This window comes from Eretmochelys imbricata, chromosome 1 (assembly GCF_965152235.1).
Source record: "Eretmochelys imbricata isolate rEreImb1 chromosome 1, rEreImb1.hap1, whole genome shotgun sequence".
NCBI classification, from domain to species: Eukaryota; Metazoa; Chordata; order Testudines; family Cheloniidae; genus Eretmochelys; species Eretmochelys imbricata.
The window spans coordinates 218,471,112-218,482,201 of NC_135572.1; the positions used below are offsets into that span (position 1 = coordinate 218,471,112).

Below are 11,090 nucleotides of genomic sequence, written 5' to 3' on the forward strand. Positions count from 1 at the left end.
GGGAACAGTCTAGATCCATCCTCTTTGGAACCCCCTTTCAGGTAGTTGAAAGCAGCTATCAAATCCCCCCTCATTCTTCTCTTCTGCAGATTAAACAATCCCAGTTCCCTCAGCCTCTCCTCATAAGTCATGTGTTCCAGTCCCCTAATCATTTTTGTTGCCCCCCACTGGACTCTTTCCAATTTTTCCACATCCTTCTTGTAGTGTGCGGCCAAAAACTGGACACAGTACTCCAGATGAGGCCTCACCAATGTCGAATAGAGGGGAATGATCACGTCCCTCGATCTGCTGGCAGTGACCCTATTTATACATCCCAAATGCCATTGGCCTTCTTGGCAACAAGGGCACACTGTTGAGTCATATCCAGCTTCTCGTCCACTGTAACCCCTAGGTCCTTTTCTGCAGAACTGCTGCCGAGCCATTCGGTCCCTAGTCTGTAGCGGTGCATGGGATTCTTCCTTCCTAAGTGCAGGATTCTGCCCTTGTCCTTCTTGAACTTCATCAGATTTCTTTTGGCCCAATCCTCTAATTTGTCTAGGTCCCTCTGTACCCTATCCCTACCCTCCAGCGTATCTACCTCTCCTCCCAGTTCAGTGTCATCCGCATGTTCTACATTCTAAGTTATAAAGTCGTGTTACATTGCAACCTTCCAGAAAGAGTATTTCATATATTTATCTAACTTCTCTGTGTTTCTGCTGTGAACATAACATGGAGAGCCAGACATATCCCACTATCCTGCTCTCCCTCCCCTCACACTTGCTGCTGCTCTGCCCATTCAGTGCCACCCCCCCACACACACATACAGCCCACCTGCCACTCAATGCTACTTGCCTTCCTCCTCTGTCTGAGTCACTGTTCCTCCCAGACCCCACCCATTCTACCTGCTTCAAATTTTTAAATGTTTTCTCAGAAGGAATTAGAGAAAATGTTTTTCCCCATTTGCATTTACCTGCTGGTTACAAAGTATAAGTGCAAATTCATCTGTGATGACTATTTTATACCCAGTTTTTATAAAGCACATTCCCTTTCCAGTAACAAGGGCTGTAACTCCATCCTGGGGGGCAGGGGACATCAGAACCCCCAGAGCAGAGAGCTCCCACTAGCTGCAATTACAGCTGTATATTGATGGGAAGCTGTGGGGAGGGGGGCACTGTTCCATACAATCTCATGGTGAAAACAAACCCCTTCCCCAGAGCACAGTGACTATTATGGGAAGTCCAGGAGCTCTGGACCCACCTCCACATCCCTCTTGTTCAGTGGTTCTCAAATTTGTGTACTGGTGACCCCTTGTTGAAGGGATTCATTCTGCAACACTGAGTGAGATTAAGAAACTTGGTGTCTCTTCTGACCCTTCCCCGCTTTGTAGGAACCCATGTGTTCGGCTTGGAACAAAAGAGTTCACCTTGATCATTTTAATTTATTTAAAGGTTTTTTTCTGTCTGGTGAATTTTATCTCCATGTTCTCTCTCCACCCTCAATCACACAGGTAGGTATTGTTCCCATTTTACAGAAAGGGAACCTGAGGCAGTGAGAAATTAAATGAGATGCCCCAAGGTCACACACTAAATCTGTGTCAGAGACAAGAACGGACACTAATCGTCGGATTCCCAGTGCAGAGTTTTCACCATAGAACCATCTGTAAGTTACACAGGGGGCACAGGTTGTGCACTCATGTATTCCATGGTGTCCTCACCACAGCAGTGTCTGGGGGTTTATTGTTATGATTTCCTCTTCGTGCCGTTCCCAGTAGGGCATATCCACTGCAGCATGTTTGCTCTCTGGTTTCAGCAGCCACCATCATGTTACACCTGCCTCTTGCTCTTTGTCGTCCCAAACCAGCAAAGGCTGTTAGTCATGGGGCAACAATTTTACAAAACCATTTCTCTTCACCTGCAATTTTTTTTGGTTTTTTTTTTTGTTTTGTTTTTTGAATCCCAGTGGAATTCTCTGCGTTTTCACTCTGGTAAAGATCAGTTTTATCATGAGATCAAACTCCAGCTGCTTCTATGTAACTTTCTTGGGAAGTTCAGGTAAAACCCCCCACTTCAGAAAATGTCCTTGCTCTGGAATCCTCAGCACCTACCCTCCGAGGCACAGAGACGTTGCAGAGCTATCTGCGATCTCTACATACCAGCTGTGGTACTGCAGTTTGTCTCTAGCTAAATATTTGAGGTTTCTAAAATCTGACTTTCATCTTCAGCTTCACCTGTTCACACTGCAGCTACAGAACAGCAGCGTCTCAGACTGCAGCAACTCACAGAAACAGGCTGCTACTGAACAGTTCAATGTCCTCACAAGTGCATCATTTCAAACCCTGCTGAAGTTGGCCCAGCACGTTTGACGCACACAGGACAGCAGTGTTATTTTAAATGGCATGGAGTGTATATCTGGAATTATTCACAGGTTCCATACACAGGCACAGAGCTGGACGGGCGATGAGGCTGGAGGTCATAATATAGAAGTCCACTCTGCTTTTCTTCTGATTAGTTGACAGGAATTTCTAAGCACTGAAGTCATTAGTTCACTAAAAGCAACTCCGGGCTCACTGTGCTACAAGACTGGGGTATTTTATAAAGCATACAGATTGTGACAGGGTCAAATCTGTGATTATTGCAAATATAAAAACCTCCTCTCTCAGAATAACCAATGGGAGATAATCAGAAACTCAAATTTACTTTAACCCCAACTGCCTGCTTTCCATCTGCTTCACTGACTTCTGGAATAAAACACTGTTTCTAGTGGATTAAAGCTTTCTTCCTACTTCTCATCTGCCCAACTCATCCAGTGAAATAAAGCAAGCACTTACCCGTGGTGTCCTGAAGAAAGAGGAGAAGCCAAAGCAGCTGAGCGGAGAGATGTCCCTTCATTGCCAGACGGACCTGCCGTCCCCTCCTGACACTGCACAGCCAGCACGGAAACACTCTGCCAGGGCTCCTCTGTGTCTGACAAGTGACAATAAAGCAGTGGAAGGGAAATATGTAGACTCAGATGCTCGCATCAGCTGCGAGAAGGAACCAATAGAAACAATATTCACCTTTTTAGACATTATCAGAGAGTTTATCTAAATTTTTATGCCACTAAAACATCCAATACAATTCTAAAACTCCAGCTGTTACCATATATGAGTGACGAGTCCGCTTCTGATGTCATCTTTGCTTCAGTCTCGGATCATCATGTAACCGCCCTCCTTGGTGCAGGGCAGAACTGTGTGAAAAATGATTCTGTCTGATTAGTTAAATAACTCTAGAATGCTGCTCATTTGACAAACTAATTATGAAAACAAATGTGGAAAAAAGAAACCTCTAAAATTGAACCCCTCAGAGCTGTGTGTGTCCAATTGTAGCTAGGCCACTAAAACCACAGAGTTGGGATGTTACCACTGGGGTCAGCTGTATCCAAAGGAGAAGGGACCAACCCCTGTTCCCTTTGTGGAATCCAGACTGCTCAGGGCTTCCTGAATGGCAGTGGTACATTAGTGGTAGGAGTGTGTCATGGAACTTCCTTCTTCAGAGGTGACCATCAGTGGCAGCAGAGTCTCAGAGGGCTTCCTGTTCACCATGTCAGAGCTTGTTCTTAACACTGACTGACTAGGTTCTGAGTGACCATCTCGCATACCGTAGTGTAGGTAGCAACCCACTCCAGGACTCTCTGCCCAGGCCAGTGCTAGGACTGCCCTGTGTGGTAACTCCAGGCAGCACAGGCTGCATTAGTCAGTCTGGGAGCAAGAGAGAATCACAGGGTCCTGGCCATTTCCATCTGTCTGAATACAGAATCTCCTTAATAGTCCGTGCAGCTGAAACCTGTCTCTTCTCTACAGTGAAGAGCAGCACATTGGCCGTAGAACACAAGCTTTCCAGGAGACAGCAGCAAGTTAACCAGGAAAACAACATAGCCGACATTGAGTGGAAAAGCAGCTGGGGGCAGGGGAGCAATCAAAGGTAAAATCCAGCCTGAAGGAGCCGTGTGTAGGTGTGTGTTAGAACAGGCCTAACAGAGGCGTTTAGAATGGAATCTGAAATCAGCCCATCGCAGCACTTGTGGTACCAAACAGAAAGGCGGCCTTGCAGGAAACAGCTCTAACGCAGGCATCTCTGGCACTTTGCCACCCCTACCTCATGAAGGCCAAAGTGCCACAGTGTGAGCTCCTTGGCAACAAACAACAAGGTGTTTCCCCAGACAGAAGCCATCTTACTGAGTGGCAAGAACTCTGACTCAGCACAGGAAGTTCTCTCTCACCCATCCAGAGAGCGGCAAAGACCAGGAACCATGCGGTACCTACCCCAGCTCTGCCTTAACTACAGTCCTTGTCAGCGGCTCACCATGCCAGGGCCAGTACAGCACAGTGCAGCCCCTGACCCTGAATAACCAGAACACAGGTCAGAGAATTGAAGAACTGACTGATAATGGAAGAAGGTGCTGGCAACGTTACCGGGAGTGGGGGTGAGCTCTCCTTGACACAGCTCTGATTGGTTTTTCTGCCCCAGGAGGTGGACAAGTGGGGCAGGCTGCCAATCAAAGGCTCAAATTCACTAGGTGTTTGGAGCTTTTCATGTTATCTGGAGACTGGGCCCCACCTCATCAAAATCCCATCACCAGGGGCAGTTTGCCAGACGTGGCAGAGCTGTGACAGCTGCTCCAAGGCCGTCTCCTTCAGAACAGGTGTCATAGAATCATAGAATATCAGGGTTGGAAGGGACCTCAGGAGGTCATCTAGTCCAACCCCCTGCTCGAAGCAGGACCAATCCCCAACTAAAATCATCCCAGCCAGGGCTTTGTCAAGCCTGACCTTAAAAACTAAGGAAGGAGATGCCACCACCTCCCTAGGTAACGCATTCCAGTGTTTCACCACCCTCCTAGTGAAAAAGTTTTTCCTAATATCCAACCTAAACCTCCCCCACTGCAACTTGAGACCATTACTCCTTGTTCTGTCATCTGCTACCACTGAGAACAGTCTAGATCCAACCTCTTTGGAACCCCCTTTCTGGTAGTTGAAAGCAGCTATCAAATCCCCCCTCATTCTTCTCTTCCGCAGAATAAACAATCCCAGATCCCTCAGCTTCTCCTCATAAGTCATGTGTTCCAGTCCCCTAATCATTTTTGTTGCCCTCCCCTGGACATTTTCCAATTTTTCCACATCCTTCTTGTAGTGTGGGTCCCAAAACTGGACACAGTTCACAGAATATCAGGGTTGGAAGGGACCTCAGGAGGTCATCTAGTCCAAGCCGCTGCTCAAAGCAGCACCAATCCCCAATTTTTGTCCCAGATCCATGAATGGCCTTCTCAAAGACCGAACTCACAACCCTGGGTTTAGCAGGCTAATGCTCAAACCACTGAGCTATCGCTCCCCTCTCCAGATGAGACCTCACCGATGTCGAATAGAGGGGAATGATCACGTCCCTCGATCTGCTGACAATGCCCCTATTTATACATCCCAAAATGCCATTGGCCTTCTTGGCAACAAGGGCACACTGTTGACTCATACCCAGCTTCTTGTGCACTGTCACCCCTAGGTCCTTTTCTGCAGAACTGCTGCCGAGCCATTCGGTCCCTAGTCTGTATCAGTGCATGGGATTCTTCCTTCCTAAGTGCAGGACTCTGTCCTTGTCCTTCTTGAACCTCATCAGATTTTCTTTTGGCCCAATCCTCTAATTTGTCTAGGTCCCCCGTATCCTATCCCTACCCTCCAGCGTATCTACCTCTCCTCCCAGTTTAGTGTCATCTGCAAACTTGCTGAGGGTGCAATCCACACCATCCTCCAGATCATTAATGAAGATATTGAACAAAACCGGCCCAAGGACCGACCCTTGGGGCACTCCACTTGATACTGGCTTCAAACTAGATATGGAGCCATTGTTCACTACCCGTTGAGCCCGACAGTCTAGTCAACTTTCTATCCACCTTATAGTCCATTCATCCAGCCCATACTTCTTTAACTTGCTGGCAAGAATACTGTGGGAGACCGTGTCAAAAGCTTTGCTAAAGCCAAGGAACAACACGTCCACTGCTTTCCCCTCATCCACAGAGCTAGTTATCTCATCATAGAAGACAATTACGTTAGTTAGGCATGACTTGCCCTTGGTGAATCCATGCTGACTGTTCCTGATCACTTTCCTCTCCTCTAAGTGCTTCAAATTGATTCCTTGAGGACCTGCTCCATGATTTTTCCAGGGACTGAGGTGAGGCTGACTGGCCTGTAGTTCTCAGGATCCTCCTTCTTCCCTTTTTTAAAGATGGCACTACATTAGTCTTCTTCCAGTCATCCGGGATCTCCCCCGATCGCCATGAGTTTTCAAAGATAATGGCGAATAGCTCTGTAATCACATCCGCCAACTCCTTTCACACTCTCAGATGCAGCGCATCTGGCCCCATGGACTTGTGCTCATCCAGCTTTTCTAAATAGTCCTGAACCACTTCTTTCTCCACAGAAGGCTGGTCTCCTCCTCCCCATGCTGTGCTGCCCAGTGCAGTAGTCTGGGAGCTGACCTTGTTCGTGAAGACAGAGGCAAAAAAAGCATTGAGTACATTAGCTTCTTCCACATCCTCTGTCATGAGGTTGCCTCCCTCAGTCAGTAAGAGGCCCACACTTTCCTTGACTTTCTTCTTGTTGCTAACATACCTGAAGAAACCCTTCTTGTTACTCTTAACATCTCTTGCTAGCTGCAACTGCAAGTGTGATTTGGTCTTCCTGATTTCACTCCTGCATGCCTGAGCAATATTTTTATACTTTTCCCTGGTCATTTGTCCAATCTTCCACTTCTTGTAAGCTTCTTTTGTGTGTTTAAGATCAGCAAGGATTTCACTCTTAAGCCAAGCTGGTTGCCTGCCATATTTACTATTCTTTCTACACATCGGGATGAAACCGTTTGTCCCTGTAATCTCAATAATGTTTCTTTAAAATACAGCCAGCTCTCTTGGACTCCTTTCCCCCTCATGTTATTCTCCCAGGGGATCCTGCCCATCAGTTCCCTGAGGGAGTCAAAGTCTGCTTTTCTGAAGTCCAGGGTCTGTATTCTGCTGCTCTCCTTTCTTCCCTGTGTCAGGATCCTGAACTCGACCGTCTCATGGTCACTGCCTCCCAGGTTCCCATCCACTTTTGCTTCCCCTACTAATTCTTCCCGGTTTGTGAACAGCAGGTCAAGAAGAGCTCTGCCCCTCGTTGGTTCCTCCAGCACTTGCACCAGGAAAGTGTCCCCGACACTTTCCAAAAACTTCCTGGATTGTCTGTGCACCGCTGTATTGCTCTCCCAGCAGATATCAGGGTGATTGAAGTCTCCCATGAGAACCAGGGCCTGGGATCTAGTTAGTTAGTTGCCAGAAGAAAGCCTTGTCCACCTCATCCCCCTGGTACTGTGGTCTATAGCAGACTCCCACCATGACATCACCCTTGTTGCTCACACTTCTAAACTTAATCCAGAGACACTCAGGTTTTTCTGCAGTTTCATACCAGAACTCTGAGCAGTCATACTGCTCTCTTACATACAGTGCAACTCCTCCACCTTTTCTGCCCTGCCTGTCCTTCCTGAATAGTTTATATCCATCCATGACAGTACTCCAGTCATGTGAGTTATCCCACCAAGTCTCTGCTATTCCAATCACATCATAATTCCTTGACTGTGCCAGGACTTCCAGTTCCCCCTGCTTCTTTCCCAGGCTTCTTGCATTTGTGTATAGGCACTTGAGATAACTTGCTGTTTGTCCTGTTTTCTTAGTATGAGGCAGGAGCCCTCCCCTCTCACACTCTCCTGCTTGTGCTTCCTCCCGGTATCCCACTTCCCCACTTACCTCAGGGCTTTGGTGTCCTTCCCCCGGTGAACCTAGTTTAAAGCCCTCCTCACTAGGTTAGCCAGCCTGCTCGCAAAGATGCTCTTCCCTCTCTTCGTTAAGTGGAGCCCATCTCTGCCCAGCACTCCTCCTTCATGGAACACCATCCCATGGTCAAAGAATCCAAAGCCTTCTCTCCGACACCACCTGCGTAGCCATTCGTTGACTTCCACGATTCGACGGTCCCTATCCAGGCCTTTTCCTTCCACGGGGAGGATGGACGAGAACACCACTTGCGCCTCAAACTCCTTTATCCTTCTTCCCAGAGCCACGTAGTCTGCAGTGATCCAGTCAAGGTCATTCTTGGCAGTATCATTGATGCCCACATGGAGAAGCAGGAAGGGGTAGTGATCCGAGGGCTTGATGAGTCTCGACAATCCCTCAGTCACATCGTGAATCCTAGTTCCTGGCAAGCAGCAGACTTCTCGGTTTTCCCGGTCAGGGCGGCAGATAGATGACTCAGTCTCCCTGAGGAGAGAGTCCCCAACCACCACCACCCGCCTCCTTCTCTTGGGAGCAGTGGTCGTGGAACCCCCATCCCTAGGACAGTGCATCTCATTCCTTTCAAACGTCATAGTCTCCTTCTGTTCCCTTCCCTCAGATGTATCATCTAGTCCATTCTCAGCATTATTAACTGTGGAGAGAACATGAAAAGGGTTGCTTTCCTGTATCTGCGTTGCTGGTACATGGAAGCTCCCCTTTCTTCTTCTGGAAGTCGCCTGCTGCCAAATTGCTTCACTGTCCTCCTGTCCCCACTGCGCAGCCTCTTCTGAATCTTCAGAACATTGTGTCCGTAGAAGCATATCCTGACGTCTGTCCAGGAAATCTTCAGTTTCTCTTATGCAACGCAGGGTCGATACTTGTTTCTCCAGACCTTGAACCTTCTCTTCCAATATGGAGACCAGCTTGCACTTTGTACAGACAAAAGTCACTTCTGTCCTGTGAAAGAAAGACGAACATGGCACATCCAGTGCAGGTCACAACAGCTGAACACTCCCCATCCATATTACCTTCCTTCTACGAGCTTCCTCAGGAGTTGTAGTGACTACTCAGAGAAGCCGGCAAGATGTAAGCCTCAGTGGGCCCTCCTCTCAGGCAGATCCCGGGCAAACTCCCTCTGTTAGCCTCTCTGCTGTTCGCTGCTCAGCTGGTTCACAGCTGACTGGCTTTTTATAACAGTCAGGCCCACTCAAAGCTCACCTGGAACAAAGCACTCCCAATTCATACTTTTCAAACCACCAATCAAGCACACGGTCAAACTGTCAAACTGTCCCCGCAACAGACACTCAGATACTCACCAACACAGCCTCCCTAATGCAGCCCTTAGCGTACCTCCTCTCAGGATCTTGTGTAGCTTGTAGTATTTATGATCCGGTTATTGGGAGATGTGTGGCAGGAGCATCTCAGCAGTCACAAAGGGAAAGAGGGAGAGTCCTGTATTTATCCAGGACCCAGACAACAGAGGGGATCATAGGGTAAGGCCTGGAATTGCACACTGCTGTAAAGAAGAAGCCAAAACAAACAACAGAGACCTGGTGGGCTCTACTGCCTCTGACCAACAGAATTAAGTGAGTGAAAAGAAGGGCTGCAGTATGCCAATGTAAAGCACGTGAAGGTCATGCAGTGAGAAGATCACACAGCCACGGATACCTGTAATGAGTCCATTTCACTGACAAATCATTCAACTCATGTATCAAAACACAAAAGGAACCGGGCATCAGGCACTGGGAACTGATGGGGTTGAGGATCAGTGGGGGACTTAGAAGTCACACACATTGAAAACCTCACTGACAGATTGGGAAACCACTTCAATGATGGAAGATAACAGCATCACCGCACATTTTTCAGGCATTTCCCTGAGCTACCAGTATCACCATTTTCAGCCAGCTGGCTCTCAGCTAAGACCACAAAAAATGCTAGAGTATGGGACTGCAGCATTCATGTGAGATGGAAAAGAAACATCCTGATAGTGCCATGGTCCAAGACATCTCATGCATCACGCTATTCCCCAGAGGCCGAACAGACTCTGGACACGAGCGGTTACAGAACAGAGCCTAGCAGAAGGGCACAAAAGATCTCCTGCAGGGTCGATGGGCCGTTACCCAGCACCAGAGCCGGGAGAAGAACAGGGGCAGAGTGCGACGAACCTTTGTTGGACATTTCCCCCCCCCCTTTTTTTATGTTTAAATTCAAATTTTTGACAAAAATAACAAAATTGACAACTTTAATGTTTCTCCTCGCCCTGTCTTCCTTGACCCTCGGGGTCTCTGTGGAAGGAAGGAATGGAGTCATTTTAGGGCAGTACCCTGCACCCCAGCCATAACATGCAGGCAAAGCCACAAAACCAGAGTCAAGAGTGTCAGAAGTTGACGGCAGAGCTAAGAGAGCCAGCATGGTTAGGAGACCATCAACTCATGAAATCAGAGCAGTTTCCATCCCATGCCCAGGATTTCTCCTGACTAAAATAACTCAGGTACAGCAGGAGACCTCAGGTGACGTCAGAGTAGCTTCTCCACAATTTGCTCAATGAAATTACCCAGAACATGGAGAGTAAAGGCAGGGGAATGAGAGCTTCACATCATGGCTTCTTGGGCATGGGCCTAACAACGGATCATTTGAGTGAGGACAGCTCTGTGCTCTTCCATAGCAAGGCATTAATGGTCTCAGCCAGTAGTGAGCCACAGCAACATCGCATTTAAGGCAGCCAGCGTTGCAAGGCAGATGTTGTCTGAAGGCCTTACTGGCCTGGGTTATCCCAAAGCACCGTCTGAGGCTAAATTATTAACCTCTCTGTGCCTCAGCTCCCCAGCTGTACGCTGGGGACAATGATACTTACGTAACTCACCGGGATGATGTGAGGTAAATTGATGAATGTCTGGGAGAGGCTGAAATATTACAATGACGGGGCCGTACGAGTACCTAGATCGTTCAGTTCAGTAGCAAATTTACCCTGGCTCCAGTGGCGCCAGGGCGCCGGGCCCATGCTCTGAAGGGGCCCCGGCCAGCCGCTCTTCTCCGCCCCCTGCTCTCTCCTGCATGGCAGGCTCTGACAGCAACCAAACTCCCCCCTCCCCAGCCTCTTCCCCCAGCTTGCTACTTCCATCCCTCTCCCTGCCGCCGATCAGCTCTTTGCCAGAGCCAGGGAGGAAGCAGAGAAGAGGCAGGGACGGGGCCTTGGGGAAGGGGGTGGAATCGGGGCATACCCCCTCCAGCCCCCTGCCGTGAGCTGCTCAGGGCAGGGGGCTAGGAGCAACACCATGACCCCAGCC

The 11,090-nt window shown here is 48.6% G+C and overlaps 1 protein-coding gene across 1 annotated transcript in view; it reads right to left on the reverse strand.

Moving 5' to 3' along the window:
• The window catches only part of LOC144268587 (scavenger receptor cysteine-rich type 1 protein M130-like), a 73,984-nt gene extending 63,125 nt beyond the window's left edge, over positions 1–10,859 (reverse strand). Inside the window, 2 exon segments of the mRNA XM_077823615.1 lie at positions 2,807–2,898; positions 10,771–10,859. Of these exon segments, the coding sequence (XP_077679741.1) occupies positions 2,807–2,898; positions 10,771–10,859 (181 nt within the window).
• Positions 10,860–11,090: the final 231 nt, after the last annotated feature.